The 23,152-nt window shown below is 38.3% G+C and overlaps 1 protein-coding gene and 1 pseudogene across 4 annotated transcripts in view; one reads left to right on the top strand and one right to left on the bottom strand.

The window, feature by feature from the left end:
• The window catches only part of NELL2 (neural EGFL like 2), a 388,158-nt gene extending 368,491 nt beyond the window's left edge, over positions 1 to 19,667 (bottom strand). The window contains exons 1-4 of one of the 4 annotated variants that reach the window (XM_030939202.1): positions 19,111 to 19,132; positions 18,632 to 18,717; positions 18,325 to 18,457; positions 18,043 to 18,171 (exon numbers count right to left, since the gene is read on the bottom strand). In XM_030939202.1, coding sequence (XP_030795062.1) covers positions 18,043 to 18,171; positions 18,325 to 18,376 — 181 coding nt within the window. In that variant the 5' untranslated portion in view covers positions 18,377 to 18,457; positions 18,632 to 18,717; positions 19,111 to 19,132. Of the gene's footprint in view, positions 1 to 18,042; positions 18,172 to 18,324; positions 18,458 to 18,631; positions 18,718 to 19,110; positions 19,276 to 19,423 lie in introns of those variants that run through there. The other 3 variants (XM_030939199.1, XM_030939200.1, XM_030939201.1) reach the window with 3 other exon arrangements.
• On the top strand, positions 2,014 to 3,169 carry LOC104668298 (annotated as a pseudogene).
• Positions 19,668 to 23,152: the final 3,485 nt, after the last annotated feature.

Raw genomic sequence — 23,152 nt, 5'->3', positions numbered from 1 at the left:
GTGTGACCTTTCAGAGCAGTGATTTTCAGTCTTCTTTCCATATATTTCCTTTGTAGGGAGAGACACATGGTTGCCTGGGTTAGTCACACTTTCCCAAGAATGAAGACTATTCGCGGAGGCGTCATCAAAAACAGTTCAGGGAATATGTGCCCAAGTGCCCAGTTCCTGACAGCTGGCCACATGAGAGAGAGAGAGAAGCTATGCTGTACTTTTTTCTTCCCCAACAGCTCCTTCACTAATCCTTCTTAAGTACAAGGATGAATATCCAAGTCTCTACAAATATGAGTTTATATGGTGAAACAAAAGTCACCACAACAAAAGTATTCAGCAATAAGCTGTTTGCTTAGAAAATGTTTCCACCTAAGACTAATGTCTCTCTCGGCAATGTCAATTAGAAACTGAAATCTAGCAAAAGATGAGAAATTTCATGAAGTCAATAAAAGCAATGTAAGACAAATGCTCAAATGACACAAAAAGGCCCTAAGTTATGATTATCTGATGCAGGTGGATAAATTTTTTAAATTAAAATTAAAATTTAACCAGAATAAGTACTTCAAAATAGAATGACTTCACATTCAAGGATTAAGAGAGAGTCCTCAGATATTTTTGCAAACACAAACAACAACAAAACACTCAATACTTGATTTTACTCTGTTTCTTCTTAGAATTAGCTTGTGGTTAAATGATTACCCACAATTTGTCATATATAGACTAGGACACAATTTTCCTAGTTTTCTAATCATTCTTCAAGATAAAGTCCCAAATTTTCTTTTTCATGATTCACAATAAAATTTTGGTTCCTATTTTACTGTAATAATTTATATAGACATTTTCCTTTCCCTGTTATACTGTGATCCCCATCCTTAAAATAGAAGCAGTGCAATAAATATTTGTTAAATTGAATTGAATTAAAATCAACAGGAAGGACGGGTGCAATGGTTCACGCCTATAATCCCAGCATTTCAAAAGGCCGAGGCAGGCGGATGACCTGAGGTCAGGAGCTCAAGACCAGCCTACCCAACATGGTGAAACCCCGTCTCCACAAAAATACAAAAATTAGCTGGGCATAATGGCAGGTGCCTGTAATCCCAGCTACTCGGAAGGCTGAGGCGGGAGAATCGCTTGAACACGGGAGGTGGAGGTTGCAGTGAGCTGAGATTGTACCACTGCACTCCAGCCTGGGTGACAGAGTGAGACTCCATCTCAAAAAAATAAAAATAAAAATAAACAGGAGACATATTACACCATAAAACCTTGTTGTCTAATGCCTCAGTTGTCAGTTAGTACCTTGGTAGGTATTGAATTATAGACAGATAATCTAGAATAAGAGAAAGAATAGATGCCTACAAGAATGGGATCTAGAACCAACATGAAAAGAATAAGCCAACAAGAGGTCGAATAAAGCCAAAGAAAGAAAGTCCTCACTTCAGCTGTTACCCAGGGTGAATTCAGCGATGACACTGAAAGCTGTTCACTTGCCAGAGCCTGTCAAGATTGCTCCAGCTCTTCCAAAATCAAGTCAGTGTTCCTGTGATATCCTTGGCACTTTTCAGAGGGGTCTTCTAGTTATGTTTGACCCTGTCAATAATTATAGCTACCACACTTGCTGGGTGCCAAATAGCATGCTAAGTGCTGTCCCTTCTATCTTCAAAATATTAATGTTTTCTGACTTTTCCCCTCCACATCCAGAGTAACATTTTGAGGAGAAAGGGTGTATTTTTGAAAAAAAGATTACAATAAAAAACTCAACACTTGATTTTACTCTATTTTTTCTCAGAATTAGTTCATAAATGTTGGGGAGAATCCCTTAAATACTCAGCATTTACCATAAAGACTGAATTGACATGTAAAAAAATCTATTGTACATCCCAAATGACTAATATGACATGGTAACTGTCAATACTTGCAAACCATCCCATAAACACATTCTGTTGCATAGTTAAATGAGAACTCAAAAGAAAGTTTACTTTGTGATATTGAACTCGAGTTGGAAGAGGCGAGTCCGGTCTCAAAATGGAGGTAAAACCGCCACCCGGTCGCCCCCAGCCCGATTCCGGCTGTCGCCGTCGCCACCGCAGGGAGGAGGGCCATGATCCAAAGGAACCAAAGCAGTTGAGAAAACTGTTTATTGGTGGTCTGAGCTTTGAAACTACAGATGATAGTTTAAGAGAACATTTTGAGAAATGGGACACACTCACAGACTGTGTGGTAATGAGAGACCCCCAAGCAAAACGTTCCAGGGGCTTTGGTTTTGTGACTTATTCTTGTGTTGAAGAGGTGGATACAGCAATGTGTGCTCGACCACACAAGGTTGATCACAAGGTTGATGGGCATGTAGTGGAACCAAAGAGAGCTGTTTCTAGAAAGGCTGCTGTAAAGCCTGGTGCGCATCTAACAGTGAAGAAAATTTTTGTTGGTGGTATTAAAGAAGATACAGAAGAATATAATTTGAGAGACTACTTTGAAAAGTATGGCAAGATTGAAACCACAGAAGTTACGGAAGACAGGCAGAGTGGGAAAAAGAGAGGATTTGCTTTTGTAACTTTTTATGATCATGATACAGTTGATAAAATTGTTGTTCAGAAATACCACACTATTAATGGTATGGTATAATTGTGAAGTGAAAAAGGCCCTTTCTAAACAAGAGATGCAGTCTGCTGGATCACAGAGAGGTTGTGGAGGTGGATCTGGCAATTTTATGGGTTGTGGAGGAAACTTTGGAGGTAGTGGAGGTAATTTTGGCTGTGGTGGAAACTCTGGTGGAAGAGGAGGCTATGATGGTGGAGGTGGTGGCAGCAGAGGTAGTTATGGACGAGGTGATGGTGGATATAATGGATTTGGAGGTGATGGTGGCAACTATGGCGGTGGCCCTGGTTATAGTAGTAGAGGGGGCTATGGTGGTGGTGGACCAGGAAATGGAAACCAAGGTGGTGGATATGGTGGCGGTGGTGGAGGATATCATGGTTACAATGAAGGAGGAAATTTTGGTGGTAGTAACTATGGTGGTGGTGGGAACTATAATGATTTTGGAAATTATAGTGGACAACAGCAATCAAATTATGGACCCATGAAAGGGGGCAGTTTTGGTGGAAGAAGGTCAGGCAGTCCCTATGGTAGTGGTTATGGATCTGGTGGTAGAAGTGGTGAAGATGGTAGCAGAAGGTTCTAAAAACAGCAGAAAAGGGCTACAGTTCTTAGCAGGAGAGCAAGGAGTTGTCAGGAAAGCTGCAGGTTACTCTGAGACAGTCGTCCCAAATGCATTAGAGGAACTGTAAAAATCTGCCACAGAAGGAACGATGATCCATAGTCAGAAAAGTTACTGTAGCTTAAACAGATAACCCTTCTTGTTCAGGACTGTCATAGCCACAGTTTGCAAAAAGTGCAGCTATTGATTAATGCAATGTAGTGTCAATTAGATGTACATTCCTGAGGTCTTTTATCTGTTGTAGCTTTGTCTTTTACTTTTTCTTTTCATTACATCAGGTGTATTGCCCTGTAAATTGTGGTAGTGGTACCAGGAATAAAAAATTAAGGAATTTTTAACTTTTCACTATTTGTGTAGTTCAGTTTTTCTACATTTTAGTACAGAAACTTAAACAAAATGCAGTTTTGAAGGTGTTTCCTTGTGAGTTAACAAGTAAGGAAGATCATTGTTAATTACTATTTTGTATGAATTTTGCTAAAGTTAACTGTAAAGAAACACCTGCTGACTTGCAGTTTAAGGCGAATCTAGTCTCCCCATTTCCAAACCATGATATGAATGGGTGCTGACACGTGGAGAGAATAGATAATTTGTGTGCTTGCAATATGTGTTTTAGATAAATAGGATTAGGTATTTAAATTACCATTTGTGAATTTAATAGCATTAAGATTACCTTCAAATTAAAAAAGTCTCAAAATTTCAAAAAAAAGCTTAATTTGGTTATAAAATAAATGACTGCTAATGTTCAAGATATATATTTGTTTTCTATTTCTGCTTTAACAAATCACTACAAACTCAGTGGCTAAATTAACAAATTTATCCTTCAGTTCTAGAGATCAGAAGTTCAAAATGGGTCTCCCTAAGCAAGCATCAAGGTGTCAGTAGGGCTATGTTCCTTCTGGAGGCTCTAAGAGAAAACTTGTTTTCTTGCATTTTACAGCTTCTAGAGAATGTCCACATTTCTTGACTCGTGGCCACCTTCCAACTTCAAAGCCAGAGATGACCAGTCAAGTCTCACATTGCTTCACACTGACAAATACTCAACTACCTCCCTCTCCCACAATTAAAAGGCCCCTTGTGATTACACTGGGCCCAGCTAGATAATCCACAATAATCTCCTTATTTTCAAGTCAGCCGATTAACAACCTTAATTTCTTTTGCAAATCTAATCTCCCTTTGCCATGTAACAATATATTCACTGGTTCTGGGGATTAGTTTGTGGACAGCTATCAATCAGCCTGCCACAGTCTTTCTCCTGACCCCCAAAGATTCACATCCATTGTACATGCAACAGTCCCCCAAATTTCCAGCCCACTGAAGTATCAACTCAAAGGTTCATCTAAATCTTAAACAGTTCAGAAGTCCCAAGAACCACACATTAGAACGATGGTGAAATAAGACTTTCCAGCCCTCAATCCCCTGACAGAAACATCCATTAGAACAACTATCAACACATAACAATACCATACAAAAGCTAAGAAAACCAAGTGAGAGATTGCAACACCTGGGTGTGGCACAGAAATAAGAAAAGGCATATTGAAGAGAGCAGTAAGGACAATTTTACATTACCCATCTCACCTTTCCCCAGTGTCAGGCAGCATAGCACGGAAAGCAATAATCTTGGGGAAAGGAAATAAAAATGAGCACTTGACTTTGTTTCAGACTCCAAAAATAGGCCTGACTCAGTAAAACCCAACACTAGGCATGACTCCACAGCCACAGACTCTAGGCTGGAACCCACATATTGAGCCTTCAAACCCATTCGAGTGCCAAACCGGATCCCACAGCCTCAAGCTCCAGGCCGGCCAATCAGACTTGGTCTTTGGGCTGCCCCACTGTCAGCCCATCCCCAGTAGCCTCAGGCTCTGAAACAAGCTCAACATTAGATTGGGACCCACAGACCCAGGCTCCAGACCCATTCCAGAAACAAGCACTTGCAGCAGCCACGGGCTCTGGACCACCCCCAGAGCTGAGCTGGGCTTCACTTTCCTAGGCTTCAGACCTAACCTAGCACCAGGCTGGCAGCCTCTATCCATAGGGGCCAGGCTAAAGCTGGGTCTAAGGATGCCCATTCCATCAGCAGGGCAGTGACCATGGACTATGGCTCCAAGCTAGCTCCACAGACCCAATCAGTGAGTCCAGGCAACAGGCCCGCCAAACTGCTAACCCAGACACCAGGACAGCCTGTCTGAGAACTCCAGCTAATAAGTCTTCCCACCGACCATGCCAGACAACCTTCCTAGAATCTATGAACTGGCTGACTGGTGAAGAGCTTTCCCAGACAAAGCCAGTCTGCAAAGACTAGCATAAGTCCTTACTTCTTCAAATGCACTGATTTTAACAGAAGCAACAAGAAACATAAAAAGCCAGGGAGATATAACACCACCAAAAGTGCACAATAATCTCCCAATAGCTGACCCCAAAGAAATGAAAACATATAAACTTCATGACAAAGCATCCAAAACAATTGTTTTAATGAAGCTCAGAAAACCTTAAGGAAGTACACATAAATAATTCAAAAAAATCAGGAAAACAGTAAGAGATCAAAATTAGAAGTTTAACTCTTTTCTCATTTGCCCCATGAATACTCACTAGCAGTGGTTGCAGCTGCAGTGTTTACTCTGGGTTAACTTTGCCATGAAATATCTTGCTTTTATTATTATTTTTACATTGTTCCAGTATATAGGTTTTAGAAACAAAAGACATCATTCTATTTATAGCATGCTGCTTTTAATAGTGGTATTTCCATTTTAAAATATAGTAATTCTCAATTGCTAAAATGTCAAATCCTAGAAAATGTAGCATTCCTATGCAGATGTTAACATTGTTTTTGAACAGTTGTTGGCCAAAGACTAATCTGATGAATCTGATTTTTCCGAAATTGATTATTCTGGTGATTCAAATAATTCTGATGTTAGTTCTGTTTAGAAATAACTCCAAAAACAGTTTTTATATTTTATTTTCACATTGCAAATCAGTCAGATTTCCTTCAGCCTCAAAAAGCATGTTTATGTAAAATTAAATGAGTGCTGGAAGTGAGCTGCACTTTTTTTCTAAACAGAAAAGGGATTAATGGAAAGTTTAAAATTATATTTAGAAAAACACAAATTCTTCAGCTAAAAAACACAGTGCACAAAATAAGCGCAGTGGACAGTAATACCAACAGAATGATCAATTGGAAGAAAGGATCTGTGAACTCAAAGATAGATTATTTGAAAATATACAGTCAGAAAAGAAAAAAGAAGGAAATGGAAAGAAGAAAGCTTACAGGATTTATGGGATGGCATCAGGAGTTTAAGAAGGAGGAAGAAAGAGACAAGTAAAAAAGCATATATACACACACACACACACTTTAAGTTCTGGGATCCATGTGCAGAATGTGCAGGTTTGTTACACAGGTATACACGTGCCATGTGGCTTGCTGCACCCATCAACCTGTCATCTACATTAGGTATTTATCCTAATGCTATCCCTCCCCTAGCCCTCCACCCCCCAACAGGCCCCAGTGTGTGATGTTCCCCTCCCCGTGTCCATGTGTTCTCATTGTTCAGCTCCCACTTATGAGTGAGAACATGTGGTGTTTGGTTTTCTGTTCCTGTGTTAGTTTGCTGAGAATGATGGTTTCCAGCTTCGTTAAAGAAATAGTAGCAGAAAACATTTCAAATCTAGAGAAAGATACTCGGATACAGAAAGGTCAACGGTCTTCAACCAGATTCAATCCAAGTAAGACTATATCATGACATATTATAATCAAACTGTCAAAAATCAAAGACAAAAAAAATCCTAAAACTAGTAAAAGAGCCAAATCACGTATAAAGGAGTTCCAATAAAGCTAACAGAAGTTTTCTCAACAGTAGTCTTACAGACCAGGAGAAAGTTGGGTGATATCAAAAGCATAGAAGTAATAATAAAAAAAAAAAAAAAAACTGCCAACAAAGAATATTGAACCCTGCAAACACTCCCTTCAAAAATGAAGGAGAGAGAGATAAAGACTTTACCAAACAAACAAAAGCTAAGGGAGTTCATCATCACCAGACCTGTCTTACAAGAAATGCTAAAGGGAGTTCTTCAAGCTGAAAGAAAAGGATGCTAATTAGTAACATGAAAACATCTGAAATATAAAACTCATGGGTAAAATGAAGTACAAAGTCAAATTTAGAATACTCTAATACTATAATGTAAGTGTGTAAATCACTTACATCTTTAGTATGAAAGTTAAAAGTCGAAACTATTTAAAAATAATAAAAGCTACAATAACTTGTGAAGGAATACACGATATAAAAAGATGCAAACTGTGCCTTAAAAAATAAAATAAAATGTAGGCAGGGAGTTGCAGTAAATGTATAGTTTTTCTTATGATATCAAAGCTAAGTTGTTATCAGCTTAATATAGTCTATTATAACTACAAAATGTTTTATGTAAGCCTTGTGGTAACTACAAAGAAAAAATCTACCATCCTGGCTAACACGGTGAAAACCCGTCTCTACTAAAAATACAAAAAAAAAAAAAAAAAAACTAGCCGGGCGAGGTGGCGGGCGCCTGTAGTCCCAGCTACTCCGGAGGCTGAGGCAGGAGAATGGCGTAAAAACCCGGGAGGCGGAGCTTGCAGTGAGCTGAGATCCGGCCACTGCACTCCAGCCCCGTGGACAGAGCAAGACTCCGTCTCAAAAAAAAAAAAAAGAAAGAAAGAAAAAGAAAAAAGAAAAAATCTATAATAGATACATAAAAGATGAAAGGAAAGGAATCAAAGCATACCAGCAGAGGAAATCACCTAAGCACAAAGGAAGACAACAAGAGAGGAGGAAAGGAATAAATGATGTCCAAAACTACCATAAAACAATTAACATAACGCCTGTAGTAAGTTCTTACCTATCAATAATTACCTTGAAAGCAAATGGATTAAATCCTGCTATCAAAAGACATAAAGTGGCTGAATGTATTTAAAAAATAAAAAGCAAGACCCAGATACATGCTGCCTATAAGAGACTCACTTCACTTTCAACAACACATGAAAACTGAAAGTGAAGGCATAAAAAATAAATTCCATGAAAATGGAAAACAAAATAGAACAGGATAGCTATGCTTACATCAAATAAAATAGACTTTAAGACAAAAACTGTAAAATGAGACAAAGTACGTTATACAATGATAGCGATAAACTTATCAAGATGATATATAACAATTGTAAATATAAATGCACTTTACATCAGTGCACCTAAATATATAAAGCAAATATTAACATATCTAAAAGAAGAGATAGACTGCAATACAATACAATAGCAATAGGGAACTTTAATACTCTACTTTCAGCAATGAACAGATCATCCAGACAGAAAATCAATAAGGAAACATTTAATTTAAACTACACTTTAGATCAAATGGATCTAACAGACATATAAAGAACATTTCATCCAATAGCAGCAGCATGCTCATTCTTTCTCAAGCGCACATGGAACACACTCCAGGATACATCACATGTTAGACCATTAAAGAAGTTTTAACAAATTTAAAAATAATGAAACTATATCATGTACCTTTTCTAACCACAATGGTATTGCCATGGTTTAAGTGTATATGTCCTTCCGAGATTCAAATGTTGGAACCTAATACATAATGTGATATTATTAAGAGATGGGGCCTTTTGGAAAGTCATGAGTGATCCACTTTCATGAATGAGATTAATGCTTTCATGAAAGAGATTGAAGGAAGCACCCTAGAGTCTCTTGCCCTTCTGCCATGTGAGGATACAGCATTCATCCCTCCCTCCCACCATGTGAAGACACAAAGAAGGTGCAATCTATGAGGAATGGCCCTCACCAGACACCGAATCTACTGGCACCTTGATCTTGGACTTCTTAGCCTCCAGAATTGTGAGAAATAAAAAAATTACCCAATCTAAGACACTTTGTTGTAGTAGCCAGAAGAGATTAACATAGATATGAAACTAGAAATCAGTAACAGAAGAATTCTACAAAATTTGCTAATACATAAAAGTTAACATGCTCATGAACAACCAATTGGTCAAAAAAGAAATTAAAAGGGAAATTATAAGGGAAGGGGAAATTAGAAGACATCTTGAAACAAATGAGAATTGACACAACATACCAAAACTTAAAGGATGCAGCAAAACAGTTACCAAAGGTAAGTTTATAGCAACAAACGCCTACACTTAAAAAAAGAGAAAATCTCAAACAAATAACCTAAAGTTACAACTAAATGAACTATAAAAAGAAAAAGAAAGTAAAACCACAGTTACTAGAGGGAATGAAATAATAAAGATCAGAGCAGAAATAAATGAAAGAGACTAAAATTAATAGAAAAAATAAATGAAACAGTTGTTTTCTAACGAAGATAAAATTGACATGCCTTTAGCTAAGAAATCTAAGAAAAAAGAGAAAAGACTCAAAAAAATAAAATCAGAAATGAAAGAGGAGATATTATAACGAATACCACAGAAATATGAAACATCATAAGACTACTATGAACAATTATATGCCAATTAGATAAACTTAGAAGTTTAAGTGTATATGTCTAGGAATGAATACATTCCTAGACACACACAACCTACCAAGACTAAATCATGAAAAAAATGAAAAATCTGAACAGACAAATAACTTGTAAGGAAATTGAATCAATAATAAAAAGTCCTTTATCAAAGAAAAGTCCAAGGTCTGATGGTTTCACTGCTAAACTCTATTTAAATAACTAATACCAATCCTTCTCAAACTCTTCCAAAAAAAAAAAAAATGAAGAAGAGAGAATAAATTCCAAATTTATCTTATAAGGCCAGCATTACTATGACACCAAAGCCAAAGATACTACAAGAAAATTACAGGCCAATATTGCTGATGAACAGAGATGCAATAATCCTCAACAAAATACTAGCAAACCAAACTCAACAGCACATTAAAAGTATCATTCACCATGATCAAGTAGGATTTATCCCAAGCACGCAAGAATGGCTCAACATACACAAATCTATAAATGTAATACACCAAATTAACAGAATAAAGGACAAAATCCACATGATCATTTCAATATTTGCAGAAAAACGTTTGACAAAATTCAACATCATTTCATGATAAAAACTCTCAATAAATGTATAGAAGAAATGTATCTCGACACAATAAAGCTCAGATATAACAAAACTACAGCTAACATTACACTCAACAGTAAAAAGTTGAAGGCTTTTCCTCTAAAATAAGGAAAAAGATAAGGATATGCCCAATCTTGCCACTTAATTTATCCCTATTTGCATTTGACATCATCTTATATCTAGAAAATCCTGAAGATGCCACCAAAAAATTGTCAGAACTAATAAATGATTTCAGTATAGTTTCAGGATATAAAATCAATATACAAAAAAAAAGTAGTGTTTCTATATATTAACAATAAACTGGTCAGGTGCGGTGGCTCACACCTGTAATCCGAGCATTTTGTGAGGCTGAGGCGGTTGGATCACTCGAGGTGAGGAGATCGAGACTGGCCTGGCCAACTTGGCGAAACCCTGTCTTTACTAAAAATACAAAAATTAGCCAGGTGTGGTGACAGGTGCCTGTAATCCCAGCTACTAGGGAGGCTGATGCAGGAGAATAATTTGAACCCAGGAGGCAGAAGTTGCAGTGAGCCTAGATTGCACCACTGCACTCCAGCCTAGGTGAAAGAGTGAGACTCCATCTTAAAAAAAAAAAGAAAAGAAAAAAAAAAAAGAACTACCTGAAAAAGAAATCATGAAAACAATCTCGTTTACAATGGCTATGAAAAAAATAAAATACTTACATATAAATTTAATCAAGAAGGTGAAAGATCTGTACACTGAAACTATAAAACACTGATGAAAGAAATGAAGAAGATACAAATAAATGAAAAGATATCGTTTGGTCATGGATTCAAAGAATTAATATTGTTAAAATGTCCACACTATCCAAAATGATCTACAGATTTACTGTAACCCTTACTGAAATTCCAATAACATTTTTCTTTATTCGTTCATCCATTGGTGACCATTAATTAGGTTGATCTCACATCTTGGCCATTATGAATAATGCTGCAAAGAACATAAGAATGCAAATGAATGCATAAAGAAAATCTGGTATGTATGTGTTTGTGTGTGTGTATATATATATACACACACACACAATGGAATACTATTCCACCTCAAAGAAGAAAATCCTGTTATTTGAGACAACATGGATCAACCTGGAAGACATTATGTAAAGTGAAATAAACCCATCACAGAAAGAAAATACCACATGATCTCACTTATATGTGGGATCTTAAAAAGTTGAACTTATAGGAGCAGAAAGTAGAATAGTGGTTACTAGGGTCTTGGGATGGGAGGTAGTTGTTGGGGAGATGTTAGCCAAAGGATACCAAAATTCAATTAGATGGCACAATATGTTCAAGAGGTCTATGGTACAACATAATGACTATAATAATAATACATTGTATTCTTTAAAATTTCAAACAGATTTTAAGTGTTTTCACCACAAAAAATTATAACTACATGAGGTAATGAATATGTTAATTAGCTCAATTTAGCCATTCCACAACGCATATTTCAAAACAGTGTTGTACACAATAAATGTATACAATTTTGTCAATTTAAAAATAATTAAATGTGAAGTAATAAAAACACAAAACAAAAACAGAAGTCTCAAATTTCACCATCCAAAACATCTAAAACAGGTATGAGAAAGGCATTGCATATAATCCATTCTGAGGCACACCTTAAAACATGCTATCTGATCCCAAAAATACAATGGTAAGGCAGATAAAGGTGATAGTTCTAAATATTCTCATTCAAAAAGGGAGAAAATGGAAGAAAGAAACAAACAAACAAACAAAAAAACAGTTGCCATACCCAAGCAATTTTAAAATCCAGTCAGGCAAACACCACTTGGTTTCAAGGTCTAGAAATAAGCTTCTGTAATTATTAGCTACACCCTCTGGAGTCAGCTCCATGCTCTGGGCTCTGAGTTCTGCCCTTTGAATTAAACTTCCTTTTTCATGAAAGATAGCTTCATAGAAAGATGTTTACAGCCAAGTTAGCCTGTTTTTTTGCTTGTAGAATTTTGGGGATCCAACACCTTCTTTCACTTTATTCTCTCACTGATTCTTTCAGGTCACGCCAGCAGCAATTTTACTGGCATAATACTCTTAAGAACCTTGCAGATCTCCCATGTACGTCATGGGGATTCACTCCAGTAAACAAAAAAGGCTCCTCCATAGATATTTCTTGGATAATTCCATCCCTATTTGTGACCTCTGCTGAAATGGTTGAGGGGATCTGTGAGTCATATGTTCTTCAAAGAGCCCTCAATGTAACTGAATACTCTGACCTTTTGATATTTCTGAGGCACTAGCAAAATATTTTCTAGTCACATCCTTGGCTTTCTTTTCAGACTAGGTATTCCTGACAGTGAATATCCTATTTTAACATGTTTTGGATTCTGAATAGGTTGATAATTTCTCAAATATCAAGTTATGAATATGTTTTGATTAACAATTTTTCCTTAAATCTCTCTCTCTCCTCTCACATTACTACAAACAGCAAGAAAAAGCCAGAGTGCACCTTCAACACTTTTGTTGCTTAGAAATCACCTTAGCTAAAATCTAAGTTCATTGTTTACAAGTTTTGATTTCCACATAACCACAGGGTACAATTCAGCTAAGTTTTCTGCCACTATATGAGAAGGGTCCCCTTTCCTCCAGTTTATAATATTTCCATCTGAACCCTCAATGGCAGTTCCTTTAATGTCTATACCTCACCAATGCTCTCCGTATGATGATTTAGAAATACTCAGAGGTGATTTAGATTTTCTCTCTACCATGCTCTTCACTTTCTTCTCAGTCCTCACTAGTACAGTCACCAATATCCATATTTCTACTGAAAGTCTATTTAAGGCAATCCAGGCTTTTTCTATCACGCTCCTCGAAATTCATCCAACATCTGCCCATTGCCCAATTCCAAAGCCACTTCCATATTTTTTAGGTATTTCTTACACCAGCACCCCACTTTCATGAACCAAAATTTGTATGAGTTTCCTATTGCTGCTCAAACAAATCACCACAAACTTAGTGACTTAAATCAACACAAATCTATCATTGCACAGTTCTGGAGATCAGAAGTCCAAAATGAGTCTCATTGCTCTAAAATCAAGGTATCAATAGCACTACATTCCTTCTGGAGGCTCTAAGAGAAAATTCATTTTCTTGCCTTTTTCAGCTTCTAAAAACGGCCCGCAGTCCTTGGCTTGTGGCCCACTATCATCTTTAAAGCCACAAGTGACCAGACCAGTTTTTCTCATATCACATCACTCTACACTGACTCTTCTGCTTCCTTCTCCGCATTTTTAAAAGATTCTTCTGATTACACAGGGCTCACCCAGATAATCTATGATAGCCTCCTAATCTTAAATTTAGCTGATGAGCAATCTTAACTTCCCCTTGCCATATAAGGTAACCGATTCTTTGGTTCCAAGAATTAAGACATGAACATCTACGCAGGACCATTATTCTGCCCACCATAATATATCTTTACATAATGATAAATTTTCAATTCTGCTCTATTAATATAGCGTACCATGTAACCTGGCCCCTGCTTTCCTCATATGCTTTATTTCATATCATATGCCCTATGTTTCTATTTCTCTAGACTTCCTCCATTTTCTAAAATGCACGCTCATTCCATGCTCAGAACCTTGCTCACACACTAGTCCCTTTGCCTATCCCCATAGCGTCTCTTCTCCAGACTACCCTTATATATCCTTCAACTATAAGCTTAAATGACTATTCTTCAAAGATGGTTTCCCTGAGCCAGAGACTCCCATAACTAAAATATAGATTCTCATTATATCTTCAGTTTTTCTTCATATAATTTATCTTAATGGTGATTAGGTCAGTAACTATGTAATTGTTCAATGGCTATTTTTAAGACACTATGAAGTCAAAGTTAAGTTCCAAATTCTTCATTTGTTGTGTGCCTAACACCTAGCAGTATGCTAGTTTCACAACAATAACTTATTTGATTGAATGAACGTAACTCGCTTAATCGTCATAACAATAATCACTTTATAATTCAGGATACTGAAGCTTAGAGAAATTAAGGAACTTCACCACAGTAAAACAACTAATGAAATTCTACATCAGTATATTTTGTTTCTAAGTGCATCTCTTAATCACTGTGTTATTCCACTCTATTTGGGCACCAATAGCCATCACTTCAAAGTGCACAGATGCTCACCAACCAACATACTGAAGACAAATTAATGCCACCTCGATTTCCTCAATGCAGTAACCTTTGCCTGCTAAAGTCCATGGTCTACTACCAAATGCCTATTTCATTCTGCTGCTACCAAATACCTATTTCATTCTTATTCATGGCATAAGAGGAGACGTACGACTTTTTTTCCCTTTAAAACCTCAAAGTTCTTTACAAATAACTACTAAGCTTATTTTCATTTTACTAACTTGTAAAAAAAAACATGCTTTGATTTTATCTACTTCTCTTCTGCGGATTAATGAGATTATAAAATCTGTGAACACTTCAGAAGAAATTGTATTAAACCAAAAGAGGAAATTATCTACCTTGGAAACCTGGCCAGATTAATTGCTAAAATCAAAGATCTAAAAATCATGCTAACATTGCTGGAAAGTCCTCAAATGGTGCTTCTGTTTACTCTTATTCCGGATCTCTCATGTACAGAGAGGAAAAAAACATTATGATCATTCCTGGGAACTACTTCCTAGGTTTTAGAAGGTAGAACCCTTTATAACTTTTCATAGGTGCTTTTAGTGTCAACATTCACTCCTCTAATTTTTAAAAGCATAATAAGTGTATTTTTGTGGCTGTGAGTCAGATTATAGCTAGAAATGATTAGAATATTGCCTGGACTCCTTTTTTGAAAATTATTATAATTGGCAAAGATCAAAAGCCATATTTATTAAGGTGTAATCTAATTTAGATTCTTATTATTTGAATTTCCAAAGCAACTATAAATCAAATTTCAACAACAACAAAACCATTTTAGTGATACTATAGTTGCTATTATTATTTTTAAAATATATGACTTTAAAATATATTTCTATTTTTTATTAGGTATAGATAATAATAAATGTATTGTTTCAAAAAGTATTGAATTGCATGCATCTCAAAATTCACTAAGGAGAAAAACTGGCACAAGGAAAAGCAATATTAAATGAGCAAAAATCATTGGGAAAGTACATGTTGAGATTTCTTTATTTTAAAGCTAAAAGACAGAAGAGGATGGTTATGTTACTGCAGGAAAAACTGTAATGGTTCAAAATCCCTTCCATCTATTTAGAACATATCTGATAGCACAAAGAAACTTATATGATAAGTTCATATGAAACCTGAGAGCATCTCACAGATTTTGTAATTTGTTACTATTCCTGCCATGACTATGCATACACTGTACAAAATATCTGCAGCACCCTCAACTCACTGTAAATAGAATCTATAAAATCTTCAGAATCTGAATATTTTTTTTCTCTCTACAGTCAAAGGAAATCTCAGTGAAGCTGCAAGACTCAGAACTGACTTCCTAACAAGTTTCCAAATGCTATTAGCAAAGACCTTTCCAAGGTAATGCGAAATTCTATGCATGGCCAAAGGGCCACCTTTTGTCAATTTCATAATCCGAATCTTAGAATAAAAGAAATCACAACAGCATAATCAATACATCAGTAATATATGCCTACTGAGAACATTACATGCAGGAAATACTTGTTGATTGATTGGTTATATTAAATAAAGTTCATAATTTGGCAGAAAATGAAATTTTACACCTTCAAATCTCATAAACCATATTTGTTAGGCATTTACTGTGTCTAAATATTGAGCTTGGTATCAACCAGGAAGCAAAAACAACCAATTCATCAATGTACATGGATATCTAGTTACTATGGAAAATTCAAAGAAAACATTTTATGTGCCTTATGTATTTTGAACACAATGCCTTGAATAATTTGACAATTTAAATAAAAATGAATAACTAAACATTTTTAATTAACTAGGAAAGGTTATCGATTCCTGAGACTATTTCCTAAAAATTGTTTAATTTTCTAGCATCAGAATATAAAATGCACAGTCCTGAAGGTTTCTGTTTGTGACAGATCAGACACTCTACAGAGGAAACTAGGTAGAATACTAATAAAATTTAAAGGAGCTTTGTAAATTTTAAGAGCACTACAATACCGTTTATTAGGAGCTTTAGATCCTATAAAGCTTTCCGGTTACTCAAATTGGCAGTCCTGAAATAACTTTGTTTCCAGTTCATAAGGATTAAAAATCAGAGATAAAAACACAACAATACAAAACAAAACAAAACAAAACAAACCAGAAGGTTAACCCTACTGACATGTCTATTCAACTACGTGAAATTTTGCTGACAGTGTAGCCTTATCTTCTTTATTAGATTTGGTCATTGTTTTTAAAGGATTCAATATCCAAGCCCCACCCTCCATAAAAGACCTTTAAGTGAATAAAACATTACCATAAATATTTGTTACAATAAAAAATTAATTAAACAGAAAATTTAAACAATAATTTTTAAACCAGAAAATTGCATTTTAATTTTTTATAAGAGCAAACTTGTTTTAAGTAAATGTAACACATGTGAATTTCCTCTTTCCCAACTCTAGGCTTTGGTGTTAGTGTCCATGGTGACACATACTGGCTATATCAGGCAACAACACCACTACAGAAACATTCAAGTTTTATTTTATTTCTATTTCTTGGTAGCATATTTTCCGAAGTGGTTTCCTTTTGCATATCCAACTCTTTAGTAATTATGAATTGCACTTTCAAAGCCATGGCACCAAAATAACAACAACAACAAACAAACAAAAAAAAACCTGGGTGAGGTAGGACAAGAAGTTTTAGTCCATCAGATATGTTCAACCAAACTCCATTTCTCTTTTGCCTTCATGTATTCTTCACTATATGTGAATCTAGCCTGTCTGTACACGTTTAGCCATCTTTTAGAAGCTCTTACTACGGCAACTTTCCACAAACAAGCAACCCTCAGAAGCTCTAATCAAAGTTGAAGGCTTGTTGCATTGGAATTTGCTTCTGACTGCACAACACATTTAAATATAATTTGAGATGCAGACATTTGTACCCAGCCAATATTCATTGACTTAAAAAAAAAAAGTTGTAAAATCCTAGGTACACAATTAATGATAATACAAGATACACTTCTAGATTAACATTTACTTGAAATCTTTCCAAAATACTTTTGAGACTATTATTCCCTTCCTCTTGTTATTGGTGGATGAAGGAAGAATGAGGGTCTTTCAATGATAAATCTTGCCTCAAATATAGTGTGACTGTGATATACAGTAGGTAAAAATATTCAGAGGCATTAAATTTTCCAGAAAGCTACTCCCATAAAACAATTCCTCCAACCAAGCAGGGCACCATTGTACCTGAAACTTTCAGAGATCAGTGTCTTAACTAAGATTAAGCTATCCTGTTTCCTACCTAAATCAGTTTCACCCAAACGAGGCGTTTGTGTTATAATTCATTGTTCCCCAGATTCTAAAATCAACCATCTGCCATAGGAGTTTCTGCTGGGTAATTAAGGCACTACCCATTAGAACTGGCAAGAGTACAAAGTAAGGAGGAGAAGGGTGCGGCAGGAGAGAAAAAACACTTAAAAGAGATAGGGATATGTGTCTCACACTGGCCCCTCTACACCTCAGCTAAGGTACTGTCATCCATGAGGCAATACAAAGTTAGGACGAACGGCGAGGACAACTCCTGCCAGGGTTATCAGAACTGAAATCACAGTGGGGATGCAGCATGCCGGGCATACCTTGAAAGAGAAAGGCTTTCGTCCCATTATGCAGCCCCGGGACCTGGCGCACTCCGGTCGTGGACTCCCCAAGTTCTAACTCTGATAGGACGTCAATCTGTAGGGAAGGGTCCACACCAAGCCCCCAAACTGGTGAGGGGTATGAGAGGGGAGAGAAAAAAAGGAAAAGCTCCATCAAAATGCAAGTCTCTTCCTCCAGGGCAGCAAAGAACCGCGTCTTCGCGACAATATTGGGAACTGAAGATGAGAGGCGACTGCCCCCTCCTCCACCGAGAACCTTACCTGAGATCAGCAGCCAGGCTTTAAATAGCGGAGCACTCAGTGCCGTTTCCATGACCTACTTTAAACCCCTCTCTCTGCAAAGTTCCCCCTCAGCCCTCCGACCCCGGACTAGGGGCGTGACACGCCTCGCGGTCTCCAAGGCAAGCACAGAAAAAAAAAAAACCCGAATCCAAACCCGCTCCCCTACTTCAAGCTTCCCACTCCAAACCTACTTTGGGTCCGGGAAAAGCGAGGCTTCCCCAGCTAGACCATGCTGCCCCGAGGCGGGAGCCATCTCTTTCCCAGTCCCAGCTCTGCGGCCACTCACCTGCTCCGAGACCGAAGATCAAACAGAATGTTCTCAGTAAGACCCGAGACTCCATGGTGCGGATCAGCTCAGTCCATCGTCTCCCTCTTTAAAAATAAAAATAAAAATCGAAGAGGTTCTTGGAATCAAGGGGGAAAACAGCGTTTGTCTCTCTTGCTGCTGCCTCGAATTTACTGATTAGTAGGATTAATACGCTTTGATCGCCTAAGAAAGAAAAAGGAGGCCTCCTCAGGCGCGTGAAGAACTTAGACCCTCCAATGCGCACATCATTCCCACACGCAGAGCCGAGGCGGCGGCGCGGCCAGGAGGGGGCCCGGAGGGAGGGGTCGGACTCGCCCCGGCGCGACTCCGCCGGGGAATTAGCTCCCGAGCCGAATAAAAGCAGCCAAAGACTCGCACACCCGGTAGAAGGGGGGCGGCCCCAAGAAAGCCCGGGCTGGGGCGGCCCCGCACCCGCCCGTCTTCCCCGCCGCCCGAACCTGTTGTAAAGGCAGAGACAATGGAGAGAGCTCCCGGAGAAGCGCTGAGAGACTGCCCCTCCGGGAAGGGAGGGGCGGGCCGGGAGAGGCGGGGTGAAGAGGAGGGAGGGGCCGCCGAGGGCGAGGCCGGTGCTCCGCGTCGGTCTCCCGCAAGGTCTCCTCGATGCCAAACCCGGTCTAGCGAGCCCCGGAGCCGTTGCAGCCTCAGCTCTTCTCCCTCCCTCTCTCGATGACCCGGGCAATGCCAACCTCCTTTCGGGATTGAAAGATCTAATTGCAAGGTGCTAAGTTGATGGGCGGTCTTTTCTCTCACCCCTCGATTTCGGGAGCTTGTCTTGAAAGACAGGAGAGAAAAAAGACCACCCAGCCGCAGGAGGCAAGGCTGGAGCAAGAAACGCTCGCCCGCCCTTTAGGCAAAGGAGGGAAGCCCACGTGCATTCATGCACTGAGCTCCGAAGCACCCCCGGGGTGCAGGGCACTCCCCCTCCAGGGCGTGCGGAGGAAGGCCACGAAAACACGCTCCACTGCCGAGGTGGAGCTGGGGAAAGTAGATAGAGACTGTTGGAGACGGATGGCGAGCCTGGGAAGCCTCGGAAGTCCTGGTGGAGAGGTTCCCTGCCTGGGGCGGAGCGCGCTGGAGAGCTTCCCTGGCGCCGATAGCGCAGAGGAGAACTTGGCCAGGAGGTGCTGGACAGCTCCGGGACCTCGCGCGCCCCCTGCCAAATACAGCGTGGAGACCTGGACTCTGTGGGACCAGCATACAGCAGAAGGCAAGGGGAACTGAGCCAGGGCGTCCGTTCACGCCAAAATATACATAGAGGAGATGGTTAGAGAGAGAGATAAATAAACACATAAATACATAAATAAGCAGAGGGAGGAGAAGGAGCCCAGGCGAGAGAGAAGAGCCATCCCACTGTTGACCACACTCATGCAGGCTCTACCTGCCCTTCACCATATATATGCCCGGGACCATAACAGTGTTGTAATTTGAGATCCATTTTTCAGCAGACAATGGCACATAATTTTTTTTAACATATCCCTAAAATGTTTAGGTAAATTTTGAGGAATGACATTCCACTTTCATTTTGGAAAAGTTAAGAGTTTCAAAACCCGGCCGGGCGCGGTGGCTCAAGCCTGTAATCCCAGCACTTTGGGAGGCCGAGACGGGCGGATCACAAGGTCAGGAGATCGAGACCATCCTGGCTAATACGGTGAAACCCCGTCTCTACTAAAGAATACAAAAAACTAGCCGGGCGAGGTGGCGGGCGCCTGTAGTCCCAGCTACTTGGGAGGCGGAGGCAGGAGAATGGCCTGAACCTGGGAGGCGGAGCTTGCAGTGAGCTGAGATCCGGCCACCGCACTCCAGTCTGGGCGACAGAGCCAGACTCCGTCTCACAAAAAAAAAAAAAAAAAAAAGAGTTTCAAAACCCATTATATAGTATTAATCTGTACGATGATCAATTGAGTTTCTTAAACTTCCATGCAAATATGTGGGTGCTGACTTCTCCAACTGAACACTATACAGCTACAGTTACCAAAATACCTACTGGGTAGTCTGAGCCCCCTGCAAGGCAGCAGTATAATAGACGTTTTATCTATAGATATAGAGATACAGAATTATCACATAGTGGAATACATATACTATGTTATACTATAGGGAAAGGGGTATTTTTAGTTCTGCCCTTAGAATTTTTAAGAGAAAAGATTCAGAATTTGGGAGCTCTTTTAAATTTATTTTTAATTCTCTCTTATCGAATTTCCCATTTAATTCTATTTGTAACTTCGTAAAGTTTGAGAAATATTTCAGTACTTACAAGTGATAAAGTATTGTCATATGCAACTTCCCAAATTTGAAAAACTATGCAAATAAATAATACAATTTAATTAATCAATGAAAAGAAATTAATCATCAGAGAATTAAAGACCTTTCTAGAGTAGTGCATCTAAAATATTAAATTGTAATAAGTATCTACAAAAGTTACACAAAATAAATTTTAAATAATGTATCATTTACATGTTATTGTTAGAGAAAAGAATAAAACATATATATATATATATATATACATACGCACATGTATTTCCATGTAAAAGTCCTCCTAAGCAACCTGTATTCAACCAACTCATGAAAGTAGGGATACTCTCCAGTTTCTCTGACTCTCATCCATGATAGGCTGAAAGCTGGTGGTTAATGGGCTTATCTCCTGTACCATGCACACTGAGGCTCCCTCCAGAATACCCAAAATAATTCTAGTTGAACCTGCTACTGTAATTATTTGACCTAATTAAATACTATGGAAATCATTAAAATATGAGTATGAGGAGGGGTGAAGGGTCGTTTCTATAAAAATAAGGTGTAAGTCTTAGAAACCCATAGTAAAGATGAGTCATTGCATTAGCTAGGGCAGAGTTTCTCAACCTGGGCAGGAGTTTTCAACATTATAACTACTAACATTTTGGGGCTGGATAATTCTTTGTTGGGGCTGTCCTGTTGAATTCTTGGTCTCTATCTACGGAATGCCAGTATTTTCAGTCTTCCATTTTATCTATGCGTTTTTTGACTATATCTGTTTGTGAAGCATTTAAAATTGGTAATCTAGGGAATGCAATACACATACTTAACTTTTCGCCTTCTACCTAGAGTCCATATGTTGCCACTTCAGTTGAAATATAGAAGCTTTACTACCACATCAATCCCTTTATCCTCAACTCTTTAGGTTGTAGTTGTCTTATGTATTATATGCACATCCACCCAAACTCCTTTTAGACAATGTTAAAATTTTGCTTGCAATCATTGTTATAGGCATAATAATACTCCAATCCCCTCCCCCTTAAGAAACAATCTTTTCCAGGTACTAATCCCTGAAACCTGTGAATGTTACCTCACATGGCAAAGGGGATTTAAGGTTGCAGATGGAATTAAGATTGTTAATCAGGTAACCTTAAAATAGGAAGATTATTTCAGATTATCTGGGTATGCCCAATATAATCACAAGGGCCTTTAAATGAGGAAGAAGGAGGCAGAAGCAGAGGTCAGATTAATGCAATATGAGAAGAACTTGACTTCCTATTGCTGCCTATGAAGATGGGAAAATATAGAAGGGCTATGAGACAAGGAATATGGGAGGCATCTAGAAATTGGAAAGGGCAAGAAAAAGGATTATTCCTTAGAGCCTCCGGAAAGGATTGCAACCCTGCTGATACTTTGACTTTTACTCAGAAAAGTCAAGACTATTTTAGACTTCTCAACAACCAAACTGTAAGACAATAAATTTGTATTGTTTTAATCCACTAAATTTGTGGCAATTTGTTACAGCATCCATGGAAAACTAATGTAAGTACTGACTACATGAGGCAAAGTTCAGTAAACATGGTTGACTCTAACCACCCTTAGATCCCTTCCTACCATATACACATTTCAAAGCTAAGTAAAACATCCAATTTTTAAACTCACAGATGAGCTTTAAATTAAGAAAAGAAAATCCCCAGGTGCGAGGAAAAAAAGATATAGCAGAAGATGGAAAGAGAAAGTGATAGCTGGTGCAAGAATTGGGAGAGGGTGGGACACAGGGATTCAGACTCTACCAGGACCCTGAGAAAATAGAGTGGGATTTTAATATCCACACCAGAACTGAAAACAACAAATTTTGGAAGCCAGGAAAGGTGATAATATTACTGATTCTTCTGATAAGAGTAGTAAGCTTTGAAGAATTATATCTCCTACAAAAAGAAACTTTTGAAACTTTAAAACTCTGCATGTTGGCCCAAGAAGTGGCAAAATGCTTCACTGCACATGCCCTTGTGGAAAACCAACGCACCTATACTAGATGTGAAATCTTAAGCTTTGCCACTTGCGGGTACAAGGTCCAAAATCACACTCCTCACTGGTATGGAAATTCTAAAATCAAAAAGTAGCATTAAACTCACAGGGTCTTCTGAAGAAGCAAATGTAAAACTTATTTTAAGTGGCTTTCTATGACTTCTGGTACACAAGAGGAAAATTCCTGCTGTGCAATCATACTAACAATAATAATTGCCATTGTTA

The sequence above is a fragment of the Rhinopithecus roxellana genome, chromosome 10, assembly GCF_007565055.1.
Source record: "Rhinopithecus roxellana isolate Shanxi Qingling chromosome 10, ASM756505v1, whole genome shotgun sequence".
Lineage (NCBI taxonomy): Eukaryota > Metazoa > Chordata > Mammalia > Primates > Cercopithecidae > Rhinopithecus > Rhinopithecus roxellana.
This window is presented reverse-complemented; position numbering and strand designations above follow the sequence as displayed.